A 25,713-nucleotide genomic window follows, 5' to 3' on the forward strand; every position below is an offset into this window, starting at 1 on the left:
GCATACATTTAAATAAAACTGCAGGAAAATCAAATTTTTGTTATGCTTTTCTATGGAGGTATATTGTGTAGCTGCAGAAAAAATGATTGGCTCGTGTGTTTTGAGAGCGGGGCTTAGCGATAGGATAATTATCTTATCCGCACCAGTGGTGCTCACCATGATGTGAAAATGTGCATGAGCTCTTTTGGACTTACAGCACCGCAGTAATCGCTTTCCTGGCAATGATGGAAGTGCAAAGAATGAGGAAGCCAATGGTCTTTATATATTAGTGTTTCACTTGTGTGGCGTGTACAAAGCCCCTCCTTCCTCTGTCCCCTGCAGTTCTCTGAATTATTCTCCGAGCCTCAGCCAATTTGTTTATGTGAATTAAAACTCTGATAGATTTATGATGGGGTGGCAGGGCACACGATGGAGGCAGGCGGGACACTGAAATAAAAGGACCAGTGAGAACTAATTTGGCCCTCAGCCAAGACAGAATAAATTATGCCAGTTAAAGCACAAAGACACTTTCATTGTTAGCAGTCTCAATCATCCAGAAGCTACTCTCTTTTTCAGTCAGCCACTTCCGATTTTCATCAAGCAGGTTAAGTGCATCCCCGCTGCTCTAACAGGGTTTTTAACCTTTAAGTTTCAATCTTATTAAAAATAATTGTGATTAATGTGCATTCATCAATATATGGGACATACATTATTAGATTCTGTAAATGCACTGTAGTAAAAGTAGGTGAATCAAAAAGGTTATGTCTGTATCCTGCACTCACAAGCAGGCTTTTAGGCATTCAGAGCTGTGAAAAAGTGTAATAGCTGGTCTCTTAATTAACATGTCATTACTGCTTTAAACATGCAACAAGACCGCTCGTCTGTGAGGAGGCTGAGGACCTCCCCGCGCTGATAGCAGCCCTCGTGACGTGATTGAAAAAAGAAATCTGCTCTCAGCTTTAGCTGTTCAGCTTACCATGCAGAGCCCTGTTAGTTTCCCTTGTTTTGTGTCACCTTGTTACCTGGATCTGATGATAATCAGCTTCTTTACCCAGAGTTTAACCTCCAGTTAATGTTTTTAAAAATGAATTGCTTTGTTCCAAAATCACTGCCTGCCATTCAAAGTTAAAACTGTTTTTAATGATATCAAATAAAATGTGTGTTATTTTATAGTAGTTTTCCAATTATTTTGAGTTGGGAAAACTAAATTTCAAGTTGATTTCCTAATTGTTGAATTTTGGAATAAAACCTTTAGATTCTGCAGTTATACTTTGTAGCTTCCCCAAATTATCACCATTTACCATTTCTAACTAACAATTTTATATTCCTACAGTCCACCGGACAGCAGTCGCTTTGATTCATCAGGCAACCTCAGCCCAGCCAGCTCCCAGCTGAGCTCTGAGCCTGAGGAGCGCCGAGATCCAGACTCCCGCCACCCCAGCGCCATGCGTCCCCCTCCCACTAGCCAGAGGTCTACCTGGGATGAGGAAGAAGAGGACGAGGAAGAGGTTGAGAAAGAGCTGCATCCACTACCAGAGCCTGGTTCCAACAAGGATTTGAAGGACTCTTCTGTCATCCTGCCCAAACCAGTCGTGGACAACAGTGATAACAAGAGTCAGACTAAAATCAGGTATGCAAATAAATGTAAACATCTAGGTTGACATGATTAAAGAGAAACTACGGCCATTTGAAAAATTCATAAATGTTATTCCTGTGGTTTTATATGGTTCAGAAATATTACTGAACATGAAAAGTTCCGCAATATAGAGTGCTAAAACTCAAATTTGTAATGTTATAAGGATAAAAATCTCTGGCTTTTCATAGACAATAATTGTTGAGAGATGTTATAGATGACACAGAGAGCAGCCATGCTTAATGTAGGGGTACATTTTCTGTTTCAGAACTGAGATCATAACAATAGAACAAAGCTCATTTGGGTATAAAAGGAAAACAAATGTTTTGTGGGTCTACAAGTTCATTGTCTATGAAGCAGCTCCAGACTTTATACCCTGAGACATCAAATGTTTGAGACTCTCTGGTTTCTGGCTTTGACAGAGAGTAGCTCATGTTCCCAAATATTGACTGAACTTTCCTTGGCCATGGAAATAACAAATTGGAATTCTTAAAATATTTTGTGTCCTTCTTTAAGTAAAAAATATGTCTTTTTTTTTAAACAGAGCTGTGTCAACTTGGTTTTGCAATAGAGTGAGCACAACTTTGAGAGCTAGCTGGTGGGAAGGCAGTGAGGGATTACATACTATCATACAAAGTGCTAAAAGGTTAAAGACAACCTGTTGTCATTGAAAACATAAATGATGAGAAGAGAACTTTCCCAATATCTTCATCTAAAATATAAACTTTCCCAATGTGCAAATGGGCCTTTTTTTAAATTTTGTACTCAAATGTCTCTTTATAATACATGTCCTTCCAGGTTTCTTTACTCTTTTCATGTTCAGCTCATCTGAACACTAAAAACTGGAAATACCATAATACCACCATACGGAAACACCATAAGAGTGACTTTCCTCTTCACGCTGGATATGAGTATTGAAGTATGTCCATATTGTACATGCAGTAGCAACTCCTACTAGGCACCTTACGTTGCTGCTCTTTGGTGTTGGGTTAAAAAGAGAGAGTAGTTAAGATGCACTGACAAGGACAGGGAGGTTCAGGGGAGCTGGCAACTCAAATTTTGGATGAAAAAGCAACTGAACTGAATGACCCTTACCTCTGGTTCACACTGGACACAGAAGCTGCCTGCTTCCTCTCGGTGCTCATGATAATCAGTTGGGCTGTTGACACTGAATATATCACGTCTGCAAACTCTGCAGCAATAGCTTCAGCATCTGGGCTATTTCTCCCCCCGAGTCACAGGCATGAAAACACACTAAAAATCTGTTATGAACAATATAAAGGATATATTAGATATGATATAAATGATCTGATTATCAGAAAGTAGAATATGCATCCCATGCTTACTTATTTCACATTTTTGTCAGGTGTTTCCAAACAGAGAGTTAAAGAGAAAAGCAGACGCATGCACGCACGCACACACACACACGCAGGATTGTGTAGTTGCAGTCGCAGTTATAATTTGTACCCTGAGAAAAAAAAAACATTGAACCCTCAGAAAGAGCGACTGGACAGATGTGCAGTAGATGTTGTAAAGAAAAATAAAATTAAAGTAGATGAGAAATTGATAAATAAAGGGACAAGAAAAAAGAAAGGTAAAGAAAGGTTTGCACAGCAACAATAATGGTAACAAGAACAGAAAATGTTACTATTGTAATAGACATAAAAATGTAATTTATGATCGCATGTAATATTGCATGCATTTTTTGTAGTTCATATGTGGAGAAAACAATCATATGTGTATATTAATAGTGGAAGTATGACTAATAATAATGGCAGTAGTAGTTGATGTCGAGTTGGACCACAACATCAGCACAACCACAACCACGATCCAGGCTCAGCCACAGGCAGGACCCTGGCATCAGTGCAACCACAACCCTTCACATTTTTGATTATTTTGGTCTTGAGGCAATAGTCTGCTGCTTATTGGAAAACATTTTTTCTCAAAATGAGAACAAATTTTGTTACCCATCACTTCCACTGGTAGCATGTTATATTATCTGTGATGATTACAGCCAGTAAACACAGTCCGATCTTCATCAGGGCAGTAAAGTATTATTTCAAGACAGACAAAATCTTTTGACTGCAACATTCAGTAAATTGATTTAACTTTCATATTCATGTCAGCTATATTCTTGAAACTTTTCCCTTTGAACCTGTTGATTGTTTTTTGCCATTACTCTTCTCAGTTTCTTCGAGGACGGCCCTCCACCGTGCTCCCCATCCAAAGTTCGCTGGCTGAAGGCATACAACAAAGTGAGAGTACAGCTCCTTGAGGTAGGAAGACTCATGCTTTTTGTACACCCAAATGACTCTCTCTCTTTGTCTGTTTCTCTTTTTTCCACAGTCTCTTTCTCTCTCACACAGATTCAGATATACAGGCACACATACATCGCTGTTTCTCTCTGTCTTCTTCTCTTCTGTCTTCTGTAATGTTACTTTCTCTGCCTCTTGTCCCCCTATGGGTTGGTTGAGTTTCCAGTCATGCCACAGCAATTTGCACCAATTTTGTGCTCCTTCAGGATTTCCACTTTGATCTGGTAAACCTCTTTTGAGCGAGGGTTTCTTCAGATCTGACTATCACTCTACTGTTACAGAAAGTTTTTTAGTTCCAAGCCATGGGAGCGTGACTTAAAACCACTCCTCGTATTAAAGCAGCAGCCTCCGGGGGGTAGTTTGCAGTTGACCGTGGTGTTGAGGTCTGTGGAAGTACTGCAAATGTCAAAGCTATTTGTGGTTTGTCTGTTGTAGCTTTTCCTTTTATTTCAGTGCATTTTGTTTAAGTCATTCTATTAACGAATGACTAACACCTTGTGTGCATTTCCTTATAGAAAAAAAGTAATATGTTGAACTGTGCTGCGATCATTCACCGTGCCTCAGGTTGTTCCTTTCTAACAGACTCAGGAGGTCTGACTTTGTTTTTCAGTTAAGGTTGTCTGCACAAATGATAAAAAAATAACATAGAGTAGAGTATTAAAATTAACTCAAGGGCTATGCGGGAAAAAAAAAGTGACATCAATTTTAAAATTACATGACATTGTAGTAATTAGTCACGGAAAATGGTGTTGCGTGCTTGTGTGTATTAATGTGATTTATTTGCACGTGACAACTTGCACAAAAAGTGTTTAATACTCCGTGTCTGTGGAGAGAAAGCCTCATTAAACACATCTGATGTATACAGTAGGTGTAAACTCCTGAAAAGATGTAGATTTATTTGTAATCTAATCGTCCCACAGTGAAAATGTGATCCTCTTAAAAACTGAAAAGGGTGGGGCTGGTTGATTTCGGCTGGGAACTTTTGTTACATGGTGATCAACATTCAGAGGCAGTGCTAAAGGCATAAAAAGCACCAAAATACTTTAAAACACCTATGACTCCTTTTCTTTCCTTGGACTCTCAGACCACTTTTTCACAATGGACAATCCACTCTCAAGTCCATTTTTATTTAAAATTACAATCTGCGGACACGAGCGCTTAGACATCTCATCAGTTTCTTTGGGAGTAAGAAAACAAATGAAGCACTGAGAGGAAATAAATCTCAAGAGATTTCTGAAAACATAGACTGACAAATGACATAAGCTTAATTCAGTCGGGCTACAAATAAATAGGAGGACAAGTGAGTTCAAGGGCCTGTGCCGGCAAGCATTAACATTACTGAAGTGTCCTTGAGCAAGACACTGGATCCCTGTTGTCTACAGGCTCACCATGTAATCTGACCTACCTGGCACAGGGCTGAAAGAAACGAGAATTTCCCAACAGGGACCAATAAAGTGTTAAATTATTTATGGCTGTGCGCTCAAAAAAGACTCTCTGATAGCTTAAACAATAAACCTGGTGGACTTTCTGTCATGAATCCATCGCTCTTCTTAAACAATCCCTCTCAAGAGGTAAATATCACCTCAGACAAGCGGCTGCTCTGTTGTGAGACAGATATTTTCAAGGTGATGGGTCGAAAACACAGAAATAACGATGGCATTTACTTACCAGACGGGGATGGTCTGAGGACAAATGCTGTTGAGCTGCATTATGGGAAATGTATGATAGTCAGAGTGTCCTTGTCTATGCTGCATCCATTGTGACTTTTCATGTCTCTGTGCCGACGATAGCCGAAGCTGGAGGCCTTGTGTTTTGGGGTTGTTACGTGCGTTCGGAACATTCTTGTGAACACAATATCTCAAAAACGCCTGAAGGGAATTTCTTCAGATTTTACCCAAACATTCACTTGGACTAAATGATGAGCTAATTAGATTTTCATGGTAATAGGGCAAAAGTCAAGGTCACTGTGACCTCATCAGTCTCAGTCTTGTGAACACAATATCTCAAAAACACCTTGAGGGTATTTCTTCGAATTTGGCACAAACGTTAAAGAAGACTCAAGGATGAAGTGATTGGATTTTGGTGGTTAAAGGCTTAGAAAAGTTTTGAAATTTTGTCCGTAAAAATGTGTGGGAACCCTGAACTGTTTAAATAATCTGTTACAAATTAGAACAGTATTGCATGCAACACTTGATACTTGAATTTTGATTTGTAGATCTGAAATTCAAATGTTTTTAATTTTTGTTGTTTTTTAGTTTGTTTATACAACCACAGGTTTTATTCATATTAAATTATGACTTTCTTTCCACATTCAGATAGATAGAAAGAAAAAACAAGCACAAAAAAAAGAAAAGCAGAGCAGTCATGGTTACAAAGACATCTGTCTTTATATATCCAGTCTCTTCAAGTTTATCTGAAAACAGGTCTGATAAGCCCAGTCTTCACTGCTCATGTACTCTCAGCAGCAATATTTACACAAACTGTCTTACAAATAAGCTACTCGAGTAAGGGAATATATAACAAATTGGTGGTAACATCAGTATTAGGTTGATTTTAGAGCTAGTTTTCAGAATTTTCCGCTGCCAGGTGGGGTTGGTCTAACAGAACAAAGAGATTTTATAAGAAGACCACCTCCTCGTTACAGGTGAAGGTGCTCCTCTGCTGCTGCTGCCGGCCACTGTGGCACAGATCTGAGAGAATAATTAGCTCCTGCAGTGCTGCGCTGCTTATCAACAATAGATGATTTCTTTAAATGCCACCTTTTGATCTTGTTCAAGACCCAGCGAGGAGGGCACAGCACCTTTCACGACCAATTACACAAGTGTCCTTCTGTTCTGTGCTCATTAGGCTGAGCTCTCAGGAGTGCACTTTGGAGGTTTTGTGTGTGTATGTACACTATTTTTTCAGTTTTATTTTTTAAGTGTAGCTTATCAAAGCTTTTTTAGGTCAAGGCCTAGGTTCTGATAGATATGGAAAAACAGTTATCAGTCATCAGAGAGAAGAAGTGACTGGTGCAACAAAAGATTTAGCTTTTGCTTTCCAAAGCATTTAGTCTTTCATTGTGAAGCTCACCTTCCTAACTGTTGAAATGCAGTCATCAAAATGGTGTTGAATGTCTTTCAGCTTCAATTCACCAAATCAGGTTTTAGTTATAATACAATAAAGAGAGAAAGTTGCTTTAAACTGAAACAAACTCTTACCGCCCAATAAGTACATTTACATGGACAAAATATTCCAGTTTTTTCACCTCACTCTGAAAAACACATTATTTTTACCAAGCTGTAAATATTTCTAATGAAAATTACAGTTCCACTAATATTCCCGTTTACATGTAGGCTTGCATACTCTGATCAGTGTACATGATGTTTATCTCTTCAAAACATGGAAAAGTGGAATAGAGCGCTAACTTTGCCCTGTTTCCCTTTCCCATATTTGAAATAATTAATATCAGTGTGCATGTAAACATGGCCACTGTGTTACCTTCACTCTTTGTTTCAGAGGCTAATTACCATAGAAGGTATTGTAGGTGTATTCAATAAGCTGAATGTTGATTGACAGTTTAATTTTTGTAAAAAGAAAAACACCAACTGAGCCAAGACCGTGGGTGCTTACATAAAAGAAAAAGTCAGGATAACTTTTGGGGGATGGGGGTGTGCAAGTGAGAGGTGCTAAACGACAGATCTGACATGGCAAGCACGATATACAAAAGCATTATTCATAAAAACAATAATGTAACACAAATTTAACTTGTGCCTACATAAGGAGACATCTTGTTGTCAGACATAATATCTTATATTACTGAATATGTTATTGCAGTTTATTTATTTTAAGTTTAGAAGGCGGAGGACAGATCCAGTCATTTGTCGTCATGTTTCACCATCAGCACAAAAATAGTCTTTTTGTCTCGACAGTGATTATACAAACACAACTTTCCCTTTGTTTATGATCAGGGTGACATCGCTGCAGCCGGTGGCAGGTGTGTGTGCTCACACTGAAATAGTACATGCTGTAGTCCCCCTACCGACCACCCCGGAGTACAAACAGTCCAATAATATCCTTTTAGATATAAAAGCTGTCATTGGTTTTGCGATTGCTTTTGTGATATTTTGATTGTTGGACAAAGGTGGCATGTTATCCGTGTATGCTTGTGCATTTGCAGAAATGTCCAGGTGGATTTGGATTATGTTCATTGAACAGAAAAATCTGATTTTCAGATTTTGTGTATGATCTAGGAATGACCTGGTCATTAGTGGATTAGTGGGTTTTTTCGACATTGAGATTGGAGTTGGGTACCGAAACTCGGTGCTACTTTGGCAGCGGTTCTCATTCAACCAGTACCAGCTGGACCAAATTATAATGCAGATTTCAGTGCCTCAGTTTGGTGCCCCATTATGGCCATAGCGTGAGAGTGTGTGTGTGTGTGTGTGTGCCAGTGATGGTGACAGGCAAATTTCCATTACAGATTTGTGCAAAACTTAAGCGATATTTTTAAAATGTTGATAAAAACCTAATGACTGTGTTTCCATTGAATGACTTAATGTGACTTTTGCTCTCATGATAATATTTCAAGAAGCATGGCGATGGATGTTCAACACATTAGCAGGTTTATTTCTATTGCATCCACCAAACTAGCCGTCATTATTTCCATTGAAGGTGACGTAGCCACGTTACGGGAGAAGTCATGAAAACGCAAGTCCCTTATATGTGGGAGTGGCCACGTATGAGGGTTTATCATTATTATTTTTTGGTCTTGTCTGTCTAGTAGACTGATTCTGTCCTATTGTAAATGCATTTCAGCTCTGAGGGGGTGCGATCACCTCACTAAAGTGACTAAAGTGAACCTCAGTAACATTGAGGGAGGCTGCAGTCATGATACTCTCTGCCTTAAACAGCTACTGTTGATGGTACATCTTGTCCTTGTTAAGTGGTATACCAAAACAACAAATTTGTGTGACTCTGTCTCAATCCACTTTCTGAAAATGAGGCATGCTCAAGCACTAAAAAAAACAACAGAAATGAAAGAAAAAAAAAGAACAAAACAGTTATGTTCCAAAAAACAATAGAAAAAGAAGATTCATTTGAAATGTCCTAATTTAAGTTGACAGCTGCTGAAAAATTGAGTAGGAACTTTGGCTGGTATGGCAACAACAGCCGTCTCTGCTGAAGGCATTAATTAGAAATTCGAGTACCGTTTTTTGAAAGTTTCAAAGTAATTATAGTGTGTCACAGTCTGATAAATAATAATAAAAAAAAACAGTTTTTACCCAATCTCTGGCAGACAAGATTGGTGTTATCATAAGCCCTGAACACCATGAGATAGGACATGGGTTTGGGCAACATAAAGGTCTCGTTATACTTCTTACATCAGCATCTTCTATGAACACACTTCAAAGAGACTACATTTTAATTATCCGAACCTTTTGGATCGCCCTCATCACACCCTGTTTAATCATTAACCCCGTCATCTGTGTGTTACTTGCAAGAAACAAAACCAGACAATGTTGAAATCTCTCATCAGTATAATGTATCGTGAGATGCAGCATTTGTTGAGGTACGTTCACATTTTAATCTGTGAAATCTGTCACTAGTTAAAAACTCACAATTGCTGCCCTTTTCTTGGTGCTTTTGAGCCTTTATATACTGCAGAAAATTCTGATTTTATTGCTAACATTATTTGTCATGACAATCTACAGTGCAGTTTTTTTCAAAGCTTAGCATTTTTTAAATGCAAACCAATAGTTTGTTGCTTTGGTCTGAGTCAGTGGATGACTTTTTAAACATCTCAGTGAGTTTCCTTTTTGGTATGCAGGAAAAATGTAAGCGAACAAACACGCATCACAAAAAACCTTGTGAGAACGTTCACTCTGCTGGTTAGAGAAAGTAAACAAAGGAAGAAGATCTCAATTACCAAAAAAGAAGCGTATTTTGTAGCTAGTCCAGATCAGACATGGAAGTTATTCTCCCTCTGGTTGTCAGCAGCTGTCAGCCTGAAATGGTGATTTTTTTTCTCAGTAATGTCTCAAAAAAACAATAAATGCTGTTCATGTTACAATGTCCATTGGCATTATTTTTCCAATCAAGCTGTGGTGGCAAGCAAAAGTTGGTAAAATAGTTTCCCAGGGGAGCCACAGCCATAGCATCATGTGACCAATAAGCGAAAAATTGTTGCAGTTTTGCAAAATATGGCTTTTAAAAAACACCAGACATACCACCTCATGCAAGTGTAAAAAGTTTTTTTGTGATAAATGGGAGTTGTTATTTGTTTTTTTCCCGAAATGGACTTGTCTCCATTAGGTGTATTTTATATTTGTAATTTCAATTTGCACAATTTGAGGGTTAATGGAAACTTGGCTGTTGACACCAAAATGGCTCAACTTTGATGTTAAACTTAGGTAACACTAACTGTGTGATGCCAACAGTTAGCCCTGTCACTGTGTATGTGACTTTATCCCTGGCACGTAGCTCCGATCTCGCAGCAGTAGACTCACGATAAACATATAGAAAGAGACAGGCTGATCGAATCAGTACGTTGTGTGCAGCTCTAAAGAATCAAATCCGGTTAATGATGCAGTGATTAGACAAAATTGCAAGGTCACGCAAAATTTATGGGGATTGGCTGAATTTACGTCATTTGTTTCGATCCCAACATTACAACATTGTGGAGGTGCTGCAGGGTACGGCTTGTAGTCAGGTCAAGAGCTCAGATTGCGTTCCTACCAAAACTTGTTTGTGACCAGATTGAAATCACTTATTAATCACTCCAGTGCAATTCCTTTGTAAAGATATGCTCTGGTTAATTGTACCAAGTAAGAGAACAAACTAATCCAGCTGGACTAAACAATGCAGGTTAAAAAACGCCCTCATGTGACTTGTGCCTGTTCATTCTTTCTCCAGTAGTTGAATTACAAAATTATAGTCCCCACACTTGCATCCCTATGAAAAAAACAAGTTCAACATTCTGATGTAAGTTTGCAGCAAGCTATAGCATGCACTGTAAGTTCAGAATACATAGACAGAGCGTCTCATTAAAACGAGACTCCAGAGGACCGAATGACCAGAGAAATGGAGACATAAACGAGAGCTTGTCTGTTTGATTTACCCCGCAGTTTCATTTCCCTACAAAAAAGCAAATTTATCAGAGAAAAGGTCCCAGTTTTGGACATGCGTGACAGAACTGGAGCGATTTAAGCATGAGCTGAGATAGAGGAGGCAACTAAGGGATATTACACATGACCCGAAAAGCAGGGCAGTGTCTCGTCTTCTCCTCACAGCAACAGAAAACACTCTGAAGACAGAGTCATTAACATGAATATTACCACTGCAGACGGAGCACGGAGAGAGAGCGAAGGGAAGGGGTGGAGGAAAGATGAAGGGAGGCATCAAACTCCAAGACAGACTATTATCACGTCTTGATGTGTGGGTTTGCTGCTTCTGAATCAACAAATGTCGACACAATGCAGGTTGTCTCTGTGCTTTTAAAAAGTTTGATGTAAAAAGCAGGACTCTTTTTTTGGCAACTTTTCATCTATTCTGCTGCAGCTGCATATTTGAGTTGTATAGTTCTTTTATTTGTCATCTGAAATCTATCTTTGATCAACCTGTAGAAAGTTTGAGGTCGTGGTTGGAATTTAAGTTGAAAAGATTTGAATTGTGGCCACTTACAATAGCGTTTTTTTGGACTAAACAGTTCTGAGGACTCACTGAGAGGAACTGCATACCTTCAACTGCTTTCTTTTCTGTTCATTTTTGCATAACAAATATGACTGTGAAATGACTTAGCTGGTCGCTGGATGGTATAGCAACATCACTTCTGTTTTGACAAGTCAAAATCAGGCTGTATTTCCATCATTGCGTTGGGTGTTTACTTTTGTCATAATGTGCTTTGTGTTGTATTGTCTTTTGTTCAGACGGCTAAGGGCCTCAAACTTTCTCAGCACCAGCGTCTTTTTTCTTATGTCCCCAACGCATGCATGAGTTTGAGTTGAAAGTCTGAACTTTTTAGAAGGGCTTTGATAATGTTACTGCTAATCTTTAATTTAGGCTACTGTCACAACACAGACAGAAGGTGGGTTTCCATTAACCCTCAAATTGGGCACATTGAAATTGCAAATACAGAATACGCCAAATGGAAACATTTCTGTTTCGGAAAAAACTCCCATTTATTGCAAAAAAATGTTTTTAGGCTCACATGAGGTGGTATTTCTAGCGAGCTGAAAAAGCCATATTTTGCGAAACTGCTATAAAAACACTTTTTTTTGTGGTTGCTTTTACGGGTAATTTAATGAGTTAGTGGGAAATAAATCCCTCATGATGCAGCAGGAGCTACAAGAGCTGTTATTGCATCGCATAACTCTTCACAAGTTGAGCAAATCATACAAGAGTTTAGAATCCACAATTCCTCTGTGAAATCGTGGACTATCAGCTCCCAGAAATCCCTCAAACGTGACCGCTCCCACATATAAGGGACTCGCATTTCCATTATCACTCCCGTAACATCGCCTTTAAATGTAAATAATGACGGCTATTGTGGTGAAATAAACCTGCTGGTGTTTTGAACATTTGTCGCCATGCTTCTTTAAATTTTATTGCAGAGGAGAAGTCGCAGAACTTACCTCAGTTTCATGTTGGAAACATGTCTAGAGAAGCCGGTCTGTAGGAGCAGAACAGCCGGTGTACACTTTTTTTTTGCTGGCGTGTGTTGTGTCTTTATCACCGTGTTATTGTAAAGCTTGGTGTTACCTTTGTAGTCAAACATAGCGTCACATTAGGTTACTGGCTAATGTCGAGATACTGTTGTCATAGAAATAAAACGTCATTAAAAAAAATGCCGGGATGAAAGCGGAAGGTAATTATTGTGGACTGACCGTCAGAGTTGCATCTAAAGTCTCCAGAGGGGCCCGACTAAACAATCATGAAACTAAATTGTAAACGTGTCACTAAGATAGTTGATAAAAAATGCTCCGTCATTCACTGCAGTCGGTGTGTGCAGTGAGACGTCTGAGAACATCACTCACTCCATTGTGTTAATTCTTGTTGTTGCTGGATTGCGGTGTTGTCTTTCGACCTTTCTAAGAGCATTTCAAAGCATTTATCTGTCCATTAGGCCCCCTTGAGAGAAACCTTGAGAAAATCCTTGCCTGACTCTCCGTGTGAAACAGAGGGAGGCTGCAGCCCTGTGAATGTGTTTGTCTGTGATCATGTGCGCCCAGAGAAGACAAAAGCCTTTCATTTCATCTTTAAAAGGAAAATTCTGCTGACTGTGTTGTGTTAAAGAAATGAAACTTTCCTTTGTTCAAACATTGGAAACAACCACATCTAAAGGCTGCCCGCCAGGGTTTCAGGAAAAATAATTTTTGTTTTATGAAAAAAAAAACTAAAACAGTTATGATTTGTATTTAAAGGAGCCACTTAACCCCTTGAAACCTGAGCAAATTGGTTTGATTTCTTTCAAAAACCGAAGAGGGCAACAAGCAAGACAACAAGACAAGGTTAAAAAATGAGAACAAATAAAAAAGTCAAAATATCATGAGGAAATTACCTGACAAAGCCCCTTCCCCCCTCAAAAACAAACAAACAAACAAACAAAAAAAGCAAGAAAAAGACCTTAAAAAGTAAAAGAGAAAAAAAAAGACCTGACCATGAAAAAGTATATAGGTTTTGTATATATATATTTTATATATTAAATATATTTTTCTTTTTTCCTGTAGCATAATTTTAAACATAAAATTATTATAATGATAACATAGAATGTTTATTATTTTTTTTAATTTACTTATTATTTTTAAGGTAATTTTCTTTCCACCTTTCATTATTTTCTTGTAATTTGTGGGACATTTCCTGACAAGTTGGTCATTTTCCTTTTTTCAGCATGTTTTTGAAAGAAAACCAGTTTGCTCAGGTTTCAAAGGGTTAAGGAGAGCAAAGACACCATGATTCCCTGTAAAATATGTTTCTGGTGGATTCAGATGATTTGAAATGTGACCCAGTTTTAAAGTGACCTTTCAGAGAACTTCTCTTCAGTTTAATTATTAAACTGACATATGTGGAGGATTTTAATGCTTTAACTTCAGCTGAAGGATTACAAGCTTATCCATAAATTGGGGTCATTTTTCATCTAATGAAACCTTGTCAGTCTGTATGAGTTTCTTTTATTTCTGAGCAGTCAGACCCAAAACAAAACCCAAAACATTTTTTCTCTATTAAAAAAAATCACCATTTGAGACTGAAGTATTTTAGCGAGCACAATGTGCCAGCAGAAAACAACTGGGGATAAACTGTTCACGAGGGACTTTCCAAAACTACAATTAAAGATAAACTCTCCCTCAGTCCACAGCAGGTTTTTTTCTTTGAACACATTTTATACTTAGCATTGCAGCAAATGGCACGAAATTTAACAGAAGAAGTAATTACGCACCAATTTATGATGCACTCCACAATCCCACTGTGTGAAAACAGATGCATAACAGAGCAGGTGACGTTAACAGGTGTGTGAATGTTGTGTTGTTGGATTAAGCAGAAAAAAGTGTTCAAATATGACTCGAGAGTGTTTTCTCTTAAGATCCTAAATTAAAAATCAGTTCTTGTCCTTGAAACATACTCAGTGTTGACACAGCATTCAGTACTGTTTCTTTACTGCCCGAAAAGTCTCACGCGCACGCACACGACGATATTATATCGACACTTTGGACAGCAATACGATATTTGCTGATTTCACAAAGTCTGCCACAATACGAATTTGTTTCGATTCTATTTAGGAGCCATCGATCGATACGAGCCGATATTATATGTTCATTTAACACAGTCTTCACAGAGGAAGCTGCTATCCATTTTTTTTGTGTTTGGCCCCCCAAAAAATAAAAACAACATCCTAATAATTGCAAAAAAAAAAAATTAAATAAAACTGGACATGGTCAGAAAACCCTTCCTTTTTCATTTTAGCCTAAGTTGTGATCTTTTCCCTAAAACTTCAGGGCCATCTCACTTAAAGGCAAACTTCTCGCAAAATCCTCAAAACTTTGATTAAAAAACAAGAACTTTTAACAAAAGTATAAAACTCAGCTCAGTAATAACTGTCAAGGGTCAAAGACAAAACATCTGTCTTTTCTAAGTTATTGAGTAAGTTATTAGCTTCAGCATTTACATTTAATAAATGAGCTTAGAGGCTACTCATAACTTAACCAACATACATGCATTATTTATGCTTTTTCTCACTCACCGCTGGTTCAAGTCCCTGCATCTCCCCACAGAACAGCACGGATGACTTTCAGTCTGCGTGCACGTTTTTTCAGTCTAACATTGTTGAAACTGAGCGGCTAACATTGTTGCAAGAACTTAGTGACGCGTGTTTCTCCAGCGTGAATGTGGTGTTTCCTGAGTACAGCTTTTGTTTACATATGACGTGCTCAGGCTGTTAACCCCGAGTTTCTTCAAAAAACAAAACATTTCCACACTGATAATTATTCTTTTGTCTGCTTGCCATCATCTGCCTGGCGATGTATGACGGTGACACAGAAATCCAAACTAAAGACGTATCCGAAAGAGGATGATATGGATCAGTGTTTTCACTTTGCATCAAAGATTCGGGACAGCCAGGACAAATTTGATGTGTTAAAGTTGCAAAGTTAAAGCTGGCCTGTTATATCTGCAGAACTGTTCATTTTGGGGCTGATATTTCATTTGTGAGTCATTTATCTACTGATACCGATGATGTGCAGATATCATCGAGCATCCCTTTACTGTACGCAGCTCATCACTCGTCACTGGAGATACTTCACAGTATCTGACACACACACACGCAACCAAAGAAAGGCTGCAAGAGATGAGATGGCTGCATTGACCAGGCAGACATCAAAACGAGCATCAGAGGACAGGAGGCGCAGTCAGAGAGGGTTGTGGGGAGGAAGATGAGACGACGAGGAGTAGAAAGGAAAGCAGAGGGGGACATGAAGAGCAGGAGGAGACGCTGTGACTCACAGGAGTCCATCTGCAGCTTCTCGAGGGGTTGTTATAGTCACACTACAGACCCAGTTTCAAAAGTAGACTCAGAACCTGTAGAGCTTCAGTTTCACTTCACTAGCAGTACACACACACACACACACACACACATTCTGGCACTGTGTGTGTAGGACAACCTGTCACACTGGCCACAACAGCAAATAAAACCTAAAGATATATTTAATTTTATGAAACAATCAAAACAGTAATACAAGACTGCAGATAGAAATTGAATTTTAAAAATAGCATTTAAGCACAAACACTGTATTTTCACTTCTAACGTGTTCTCGATCCCAAATTGTCAAATACAGCACTACGCTTCAAACTTACCTTTACAGATTTGGACAAAATTTTAGCAATATTTTCAAAAATGTATATAAAACACAGTTGCGAGATGACTGCGTTTCCACTGAGTGATGCTCTGCGACTTCTCTGGCGATAACATTCAAAGAAGCAGGTTTATTTCTATTGCAGCCAACACACTAGCCGTCATTATTAAAATCGTAGCCAACGTAGGCGTGTTATGGCGCGATAATGGAAAGGAAAGCCCCTTATACACGGGAGCGGCCACGTATGAGGGATTTCTGTGAGGTGATAGTCCACGATTTCACAGAGGAATTGTGGATTCAAAGCATCCAAATGATCCACTCAACTTTTGGACAGTTACACGATGCAGTAACAGCTCTTGTAGCTCCTGCTGCATCATGCATCATATGACTTTTTCGGATAACCTGAAATACCCACTCATGCAAGCGTAAAAACGTTTTTGCGATAGCAGGGAGTTTTTTTCTTAATTAACATGTTTCCAGTAGACATATTTTTTACTGGCAATTTCAATTTGTGCAGTTTGATGTTTAATGGAAACCTGCCTGATGATGATCTACGTGCCCCTCTGGCATGATTATCTGACGCATCAGTTTCTGTGTAGGTTCTCGCTCCTTACATGTAACCAGATGTTTTATATCTAACATCTGATTTCACAACATGAGTTTCGCCACTAAAACTACTTTAGGTTTTGGCGATAAAACTGCTTGTTTAGCTTTAGAAAACAATCGTTATTTGGGTGAGTGTGTTACAGTAACGTAACAAATATGTCACTTGACGGCTATTTTGTGTGATGAAGGCTTGTAACTAAATTATGTGATTAAAAAGTTGACTTTTTGTTTTACACAGTTTCACGTGTGTTTGACCCAACACCCCGTCCTATTACAAGACTCACAAAACATAAAACCACATCGACACATTTAAAAGCCAGATGACTGCACGAGCAAACGAGTTTTTCAGTCTGTTGGTCCTGCATTTTGGCTTAATAACACTTACTGCAGAGTGGATGGCTCGGGTCGGCCGGGGCCTTCCTGAAAGATCTCTCCTTGTAAAAGTGAGAAAGATCGTTCAGTGGTACTCCAAAAAAAACCCCAAACACCTAACAGCCGCTAACATCTGGCTTTTGTATATAACGAGAAAAGGCACTCACATCCGCGTCAAATCACTCTGCTGCAGGTATTTATCAGCTTTACAGTAATGAGCAGGGTTTTTTTTAGCTTTCTTCAAATTTAGAAGAGCAGTTTAATTCTGCTGTTGCACTCTGATATTTTTAGATCCGTTTCTAAGCAAAACACTGAACACAAACTAACGAATGTAACGACTAAGGATGCTGTGACCTGCGAGCTGTAGAGCGGTTTGAAAAAATAATTAGACCATATTATAAAGGAGAGGATATTTGCACTGAACTGAGGACTGGATTAATGTGAAATGATTGTGAGTGATTTTCTCTTTAGTTTGATGGGAGTGAATCATGTCCAAGGTGGTGGTTTCAGAGAATTTTGACCTCAGTGTCTTTAAAACCAGACCACAGCACTGCTTTTGTTTGTTTTTAAACCTTTTGTTGAGTACTCAACCCAGAAAACGCTGACGGCTTTGTATGTTTTTGGGTATTCTCATCTTAATTTAATAGATTAGAGACAGGATAATGAGAGAGTTTAAAGAGTTTTTTGACATGCAACAAAGGTGTCAAGAGTGGTTGCGGGGCGTTGCGGTCATGTAGCATGCGCTTTAACCACTTGGCTGCCAGCGTGCTCCAAAAAGCAGCCGTTTATTTGCAGACATTGCAGCTTTACCTGCTGCAGTTGTGCTCCCCAAACCAGGCACTTTAACACTTTAAGGCAATGAGCAAGTTATGAAGAAATAACTCAGAATTGCAAAAAAAAGTATTACTAAAGAAGATCAGAAGAAGAAAATTTATCTGAAAATTAGCACACACACAAAAAAGCACCAAAAAATTAATGTAAAAAAGCCCCCAAAACAAAACACGAAACTGAAACTGAAAACAAGTAAAGTTAAAAAAGTTAAGGAAATAACCTGAAAAAAAGTGGTAAAGAATTTAACTTAATTTTAGAAATATAGAAATATAAATATTGTTGAATCAACATTTTCCCCTTGCTTTGCTCTCTAAAAAAATCTAAATCTGATTATTTCTTGCAGTTTGCAGGACATTTCTTGCCAAATGTTGTTCACAGTTTAGAGGTTTATATACTTGTGAAAAGCATCTGAATCCAGCACAAGAAAACTAATATCGATCCATGTTTCAGAGGGTTTAGCCAAAACATGATATTTTTCCTAAACATAACCAGGCGGGTTTTTGCGCCTAAACCTCACCACACGTTAACCACAGTGTCGAAACCTATCCGCTATATTCTAATGTGCAAATAACTATCTGCAGTTTGCAGAAATGTACAATGCCAGCATTTTTACTTGCGATTATGTTGGTACTACCTGTGCATTTTGGGGATTCTTGCAGATTTTCATGACTTGCTTGAGCAAATAAACCAAAGCACAGACCAACATGAAAGGCCTCGCTTGGTGACGGCCTTCGAGACACACAAACACACACCTCTTTGCCTCCCTCTCCCTGTTTTCATAATTAAATCATCTCTGCTCGCCTGCACAACGGAAACGTTCAAAGAACAACAGCTCTGAGTTTCAGTCGGCTATACGTTACATAAGAGACTTTGTTTACGCGTCTCACATGCGGCAGAACAAAGAGAGATGTGAAATCCAGCGAGATCAAGGCAAACACAGAGAAAGCAGCAGAAACAAAAATGAAAAATGAGAGAGTTGATGGAACGAGGTGGAGCAGAGTGATAACTCATTATCGACGGAGGGGACATGCAGAGATAATTGGATACGGAGGGAGCGGACCGCCTCCCTGCCGCCTGTCCAGGGCTCAGATAAAGTTGCATAAGAAAGACAAGTGGTCGGTTAAATATTTATTTCAAACATGCAAAATAAAAAAGGAGAACAAAATGAAATATAAACAAGAAAAATATCATTCAGTACACAAATGTAAGTGTTTCATGTCCAAAAAGGAGTAGGAGGAAGTGAATACTTCAAATCATACCCCCCTTTTTCAATTTTATATAAAAATAAATGAATAAAATTAAACATAAGTATTCCCAATTTCAGCCATAACCACCTTGATCTAATCAAACAATAATTAAAATGGTGACAAAAAAAAGGAGAAAACTCTGGGAAAAAAAGAGGAAACATAAAATGAGAAACTTGCGAACTTTATTTTCCACAAATTAAATCTGTGACAATTTGAAGATGGGGTTTGTGGCATATTACACAGATTGTTTATTAAACAGTTCATGAATATTCTGCGATTGCAATTTCAGTGATTCGTAAACACAACACACCCGGCTAGTCTCTCAGCTCGAGTGCATCCTGATCTACCGAGGCTGCCATTGGCGGAGGAAGTGTTATCACAGTCACTCAGATGTGAAGGGTTGAATTGTAAAATATTAACATTAAGGTGGGAGGAATTATTTTTGATGTGGCGGCGCTGGAAAGAAAATTAATGAGTAAACACTTTAAACTGGATTAAATCAGGCAGCTTTCTTATTCTCATTTTAATTATGACATCTGTCTTCACAAAGATTTATCTTTTCCTCTCGTCTTTTATTTCCGTTTCCTGTTTCTCTATCATAAACACTGTCATATAAATACTGCAGAAATCTAGAAAATTAAATTTCTTTGTATTTTTGGCAGATTTAACTCGCTTTTCCCTTTTGTTTCACTGTATAAAGCTTTAAACGTGTTTTTAGAAACATCTTATTCCACACTTTCAGACATTTCAATTATGTTTGAATAGAGTTTCAATCTGATCATTTTGAATGATGCCCGGCAAGTGGGGCAACAAATATATGTTAAAGTAGTGTGATTTAACATGTTTTACACCTATTCCCCATCATTAATTTTAAATTGTGCAGCATTTTTTAAGATGGCGCAATTGACACTGGGAGCCGAGGGTGTTTAATCGTCACTCGGAGCGCCAATTAACACTTTAGTTTTGTTTTAATTGATCTGAAAATAGTGCGCTTCTTTGTGTTTTTTTGAACAAATTAACCAACAGGATAACCAAACTTTCAGCTGTCACTCCTCAACTTTGAGGACTCTGACGCTCCGTGTCTGCAGCCCGCATTTAATGATAGAATTAACATTTGGAGTAAAGCGTACCACTCACTTCTGTCCGTGTTACACGTTGTGAAAAGTCATGGAAACGTTTTTAAATTCCTTAAAATGTGGGAACTCTGCTTGAACAACCACCAGGTTGCTGATTATTATTACCAGATGTAGACTGCCGAATCTCCCCGGAGGAGGTCATGATTAATTCTAAAAACGCCTTTCTAGCTTTTACAGATAAACAATCATCAGAACATTTTTATTTCTAATTGTTTCGGAGACAGTATCACAATATCATTTTCTTTCGCTTTTTGCAGGGTCAAGAAATGAACGCAGCATTTAATAAAAAAGAAAGATAACAAGAGAAGCCCAAAACTAATTTGGTCCGACTTCGTGTTCATGTTTCAGGTTTCCTGCTTTGATTATTTGATTCAGTACTGAGCGGCGCTGGTGTGAGGGAATGAAAGCAGAGAGAAAGAAACGAGAGAGCAAAAAAAGACAAGCAAGACATGGAAATAAGATAAGAAAGGAGAAATGGATGGATGGCAGACGGATTAGTTTGTGTCTTTTAGTGATGATTACTCCGTTTAGCATTTTAACGACACCGCCCCTCAGAGGGATCCGAGCCCTAACACCGCTGCGTGACATTGGCTGAAAGTCACCATGGAAATAAAACAGGTGGGCAGTGTGTGTGTGTGTGTGTGGACCCTGCGATCCCTGTAACACACACACACACGTGTGTTACAGGGATCGCAGGGTCCTCATTTATGCCCTCCAGGACGCCTGTGTTAAATCAGATGTTTGTCCTCTTGCCTCCCCGTGAGCCGACTGTCAGTCCTACAGTGACCTAACCTGCCTTTAAATACACACACATCCTCAAAAACTCACACATACATTTTGTTTTCATATGATCCAGTCTGTTATCTTGTTACTCCTTATTCACAATTTTAATAAAAATTTCAGGTGCAAAAAGCAAACAGGGGAAAAAGAGTAAATAAAAACTAAAATTAAGAAGTAGAATTCCTTTATCTGCAGTCTTAATACTTATATATCACATTTTAAGAGCCCCGGGGGATGAAATTAATTCCAGTCAACGGCAGGATGTGCGATTTATTTGCCTCTGCTCTGCCCGCCACTGTAGCAGATAACCATCAGCTTCGTTCCTATTCAAAAAACGCCATTTGTCTATTCAGTATGTGAAAGTGGTGGTTAAATTTTGCAGTTCACAGACAGTGCAGCTGGTGGATGAAAGGGTTTCTCTCCCACTAACTGCCAGTTTTGTGGGTGAGATGACTGTACTCAGAGGGATGTTGTAGTTGTGATTTTGCTCTTGATGATGTCTCTCGGGAAGATGTTCATGAAAGACGTGAGAGGTGAGGACGGAAACGATCTGCTGTTTGTCTTGACAGAAATGACCTTGTTAGTGTTGTGACACTGATTGTCTGCAAATGTTGTTAAAGTTAGATTGAACTTGTTGCTTTGTCTCCCTCTCACAGCATTTCTACCTGTGATGCCTGAGCTCGCTTTTTAGGAAGTTGTCAAAAACATTAGATTTTGTCAGAAGAGAAAACTTCTGTAGTTGTTTTCTTTCTGAAACATGACAGTTTTTTTAACAACCTAGGTAGAAATATTTCAGTGTTTACCCATCAAATTAACAGTTTAGAAACAGGCTTTCCTTGTTTAAAACTGTCTGAGGTTTATATTATTTATTCTTATTACTCTGTAGTAAATGTCCCTGTCCTCTCTGAAATAAGTCAATGAGGCTTAAAAGAAAAGTCACAGTGTCATATTGAGTCATATAATTGGGGTAAAATCCATACACAGTAAAGTCTGCTCTGCAGTTGAAAACCTCAATAAAGTTGTGTTTTCTGCAGAAAAACACAGAAGTTAAAATCTCCCTTGTTCCCTCGACAAAAAGCCTATGGCATTTTCCCCTTTTTTTACTGAATAATTGCAGAAAATAAACTCTGTGGCAAACAAAATACTTACATTTTTTGTTCAGCAAGATAATCTTCACAAATGAACACCGCTTTTATGATTTTAAAGCACAAATGCATTAGCAAGAAGTAAAAATCTAATGTTAGATTTTAAACAATCCACACCATGATCACATGACTTCAGCGCCCCCAAAACCAGGATGTTAAACCATGTTTCGCGTCGTTACGTTTGGTTGTTTCATACCCACTCGTCAGCAACATCCTTTTTCTAAGACAGAAAAGCCTCAACATTCACGGGATATTTACATATCTTAAATAAACAACAATATAATATAGACAAGATGCTCGAGCGGCCCCGTAACCATAGTAACACACTCAGTAACACACTCAGTGTGTGAAAAGTGTCAATTGCGTTTGCCCTGTCAAGTTGCTGTTTTCATCATTTTTGCGCATGCTCCATCTACATGTGTCGGCGCATGTAAACCACAGATCGTATTAGAGGACATCCAGACATGTAAACATCTGACTGACATCTGAAACATCCGAAAACTCCAATCACATTAATTTAAATCAAATTGAGTAAAAGTGTAAATGTAAGCACAGCTACATTCACAACCGTTCTTATATCTAATTAAATGCAACATGGATGGTGTCGATTATGCACTTTGTTTACAGTTTAGTAGGTTAGTTTTAGATAAGTTAAGTACTATAAGGTGTAGGAAAAAAACATGATTGGGCGTTGTCAAGGTACCCACTTAATGTTTACGTAGCACATAATGTTATGTGATGAAGGTAAAGTTATGTATTTTAATTTAGGTTTAGGAAAAAAAACATGGTGATAAAGAACTCTAAAATAACTCCAAGTAACTGATTTTCACATGGGACAACAATGTCAGTTTCTAGGCAGAAAGTCCTGTGTTTGTTTGACCCATCCACCACCTTAACCTGCCTTATTACGCCAACTACATACTACTATCTTTCTTCACACCCAGCAGCGCCTTGCTTACGTGATCGCAGCCTTTCTTATAATGTGCGTTACATATGAATTTTGGCGCATTACTTTTCATAGGTATACACACGAACAGCGCATGAAAATGGGCTGAATGGCGCAGCTGCAGGGTTGGACGCTGTACCACAGCCTTCATGTCATAGCCATGCAACAAGTATAATAATATGCATTTAAGTTACATGTTCACTCTCGGCTTTTTGCAATGACCTGATTTCTTAAATGCGCAACAAATGACAAATCCAATTAGCTAAATCGGGTTTTGGGCTTTTAAAAAAAGGTCAATTTCTGATGGGAAAAAAATTTAAACTATAATAATTTACTCTTAATTAGTAACTTTCCAAAGATGCAGAGACTCATATAAAGAAAAAACTACTGAGGCTGTTCTCCAACTGTTAGTACAAATGCTTTAACCCAAAAAAAGCAGCATTTTTTTAACCATCAAAATAGACTTTTGAAACAGATAAATTATGCCAATACGGTTTCTAAAATATGGTGGCAGTGGGGAGAAAATCAGACCTGCATGTACAGTAAATAATCTGCAAACAAATGTGTCCCCAGCAACCTGGTTTGTGTATAAACAGAGTCAGTGACAGGAATTTTTAAAAATAAAAACCTGTCCATGAAAAGATGAAACTTTTCTGTGACAAGTTTCCTGATGTTTTGTAGGAGGGAGAGTGAGGTGATGCTACATTGTTGTTTTTTAAAAACTGAAGTTCTTTCCAAGGACTGAGCAAATCCCTGAATAAAACACTTGATGTACATAAACCGCTGACGTACCAGCTGAAGCTGAACATGTGCTGGCAGTGTGACTGCAATCTCCCGTGCACATTGTGTTATTCAAGGCTCAGGCTGCCTGGAACACACATTTGGTTCCTCTAAGCATCAAATATTGCAGAAAGTAAAAAAAAAAAACTATCGTGACACACACATTTCATTAACAATAAAGGCTTGTCAGAGAGTTTACAGTCCAGAGCTGTTTGTAGGAATGATGAGAGCTTTGCATCTGTGATGGATGCATGAATGACAACAAAAATAAAGGCTGTAATCTTATCGCCTCTTCCTCATTCATCTTTTTCCACCCTGTTAGTGCACGATTTGAACCACCGACGCTCTGCAGAAGAAGTTTGTCACATAGGGAGAGGCCCTAATTCTTTGAGATCTTAAGTGTGTGTTTTGTCACTTGTCTTTAATCACTTTTAACCCTTTGAAACCTGAAGCGACATCACTTTTTTTGTGCTGCTTTCAGACGCCTTTCACGGCTAGTTAAACCTTTGAACCCTGAGCAAGTTGATGGGATTTTTGGAAACATGGGTGAAAAGAAAAAAAGCAACTTAGCAAGAAGTGTTCCACAAATTGCAAGAAATTAATATATTTAGACAGTTACATTTAGAAAATGTAAGGGGAAATGTCTGGGGAAAAAAGAAAAAATGATTATAACTACATATTTAAAATTGTGTTACAGAATTATTATAACACTTTACTCTTTTTTATTTGTTTGTTTGGTTGGTTTTTACTTTCTTTTTCTTTTATTTCTTCTTCTTTTTTTGTTTTGTTTATTTATTTTTAACAATTTTCTGGTAATTTTCTGGTACTTTTATAGTAAAAATTTCTTGTTAATTTTTGAGTTATTTCTTATTTTTTTGCTCATTGCGTTCCTCCCATGTTTACAAAAAAATCAAGCCAATTTGCTCAGATTTCAAAGGGTTAACATGACAGCGCTTCATTTAACCATCAAAGATGAGAGGAATAGCGTGTAATACAATAATAAATATTAACATAAATCAGTTATGCCTTTGGTTGCACTTAAATCTGCCAGATATTGTTTTTAATCATGCTTCCCCATGTCTCATAACAGCGGCATCATATTGGTCATTAGTAGGATGAGCGTCGTCTTCAAGGCTGATTGCCTTGTCATGGGCCAAAGGCTGCGTAGCCACCGGCCTTAGCTTTGATGCTCTTTTGTGCTAATAGCTTTTTAATGAGCCATAAGTCACATCCCCATCCAGTCGCTGCGAAGCTTTTTGTGCCTCAGCCAAAACAAAGGGGAAACAGAGAGTGGAATACATTAGCATAATTCTGACATGAATCACATTGTTGGTTAGGTGAAGACTCACAGGCATTAAATTTGGGAGGTACACTGTATCTGTGACTGGAACATTATATCATATATTTATGTATCATACACTGACATCCATTTAAAGCGTACGAGCAGGGCTGCAGGCCCTTTAAATGTCCTAAAATCGCCACCTAAGATTATAATGTTCTATCTGCGTTCTGAGCAGTTTTTTTTAGATATTGAGCTTCAAAGTTTTGCCCTCCACATTGCTAAAATGATATGAACTGTTTAGTTTTCTAGATAAAAAGTCCAAAAAATGCATATAACTT

General features: G+C 38.3%; 1 protein-coding gene across 1 annotated transcript in view; it reads left to right on the forward strand.

Annotated features, from left to right (window-relative positions):
• LOC148189672 (uncharacterized) overlaps positions 1-25,713 on the forward strand; it is a 139,054-nt gene that overhangs the window by 88,058 nt on the left and 25,283 nt on the right. Inside the window, exons 12-13 of the mRNA XM_088076012.1 lie at positions 1,313-1,609; positions 3,801-3,888. Of these exons, the coding sequence (XP_087932138.1) occupies positions 1,313-1,609; positions 3,801-3,888 (385 nt within the window). The remainder of the gene's footprint in view (positions 1-1,312; positions 1,610-3,800; positions 3,889-25,713) is intronic.

Source organism: Plectropomus leopardus, chromosome 4 (assembly GCF_026936395.1).
Source record: "Plectropomus leopardus strain MGB_pleo_1.0 chromosome 4, ASM2693639v1, whole genome shotgun sequence".
NCBI classification, from domain to species: domain Eukaryota; kingdom Metazoa; phylum Chordata; class Actinopteri; order Perciformes; family Serranidae; genus Plectropomus; species Plectropomus leopardus.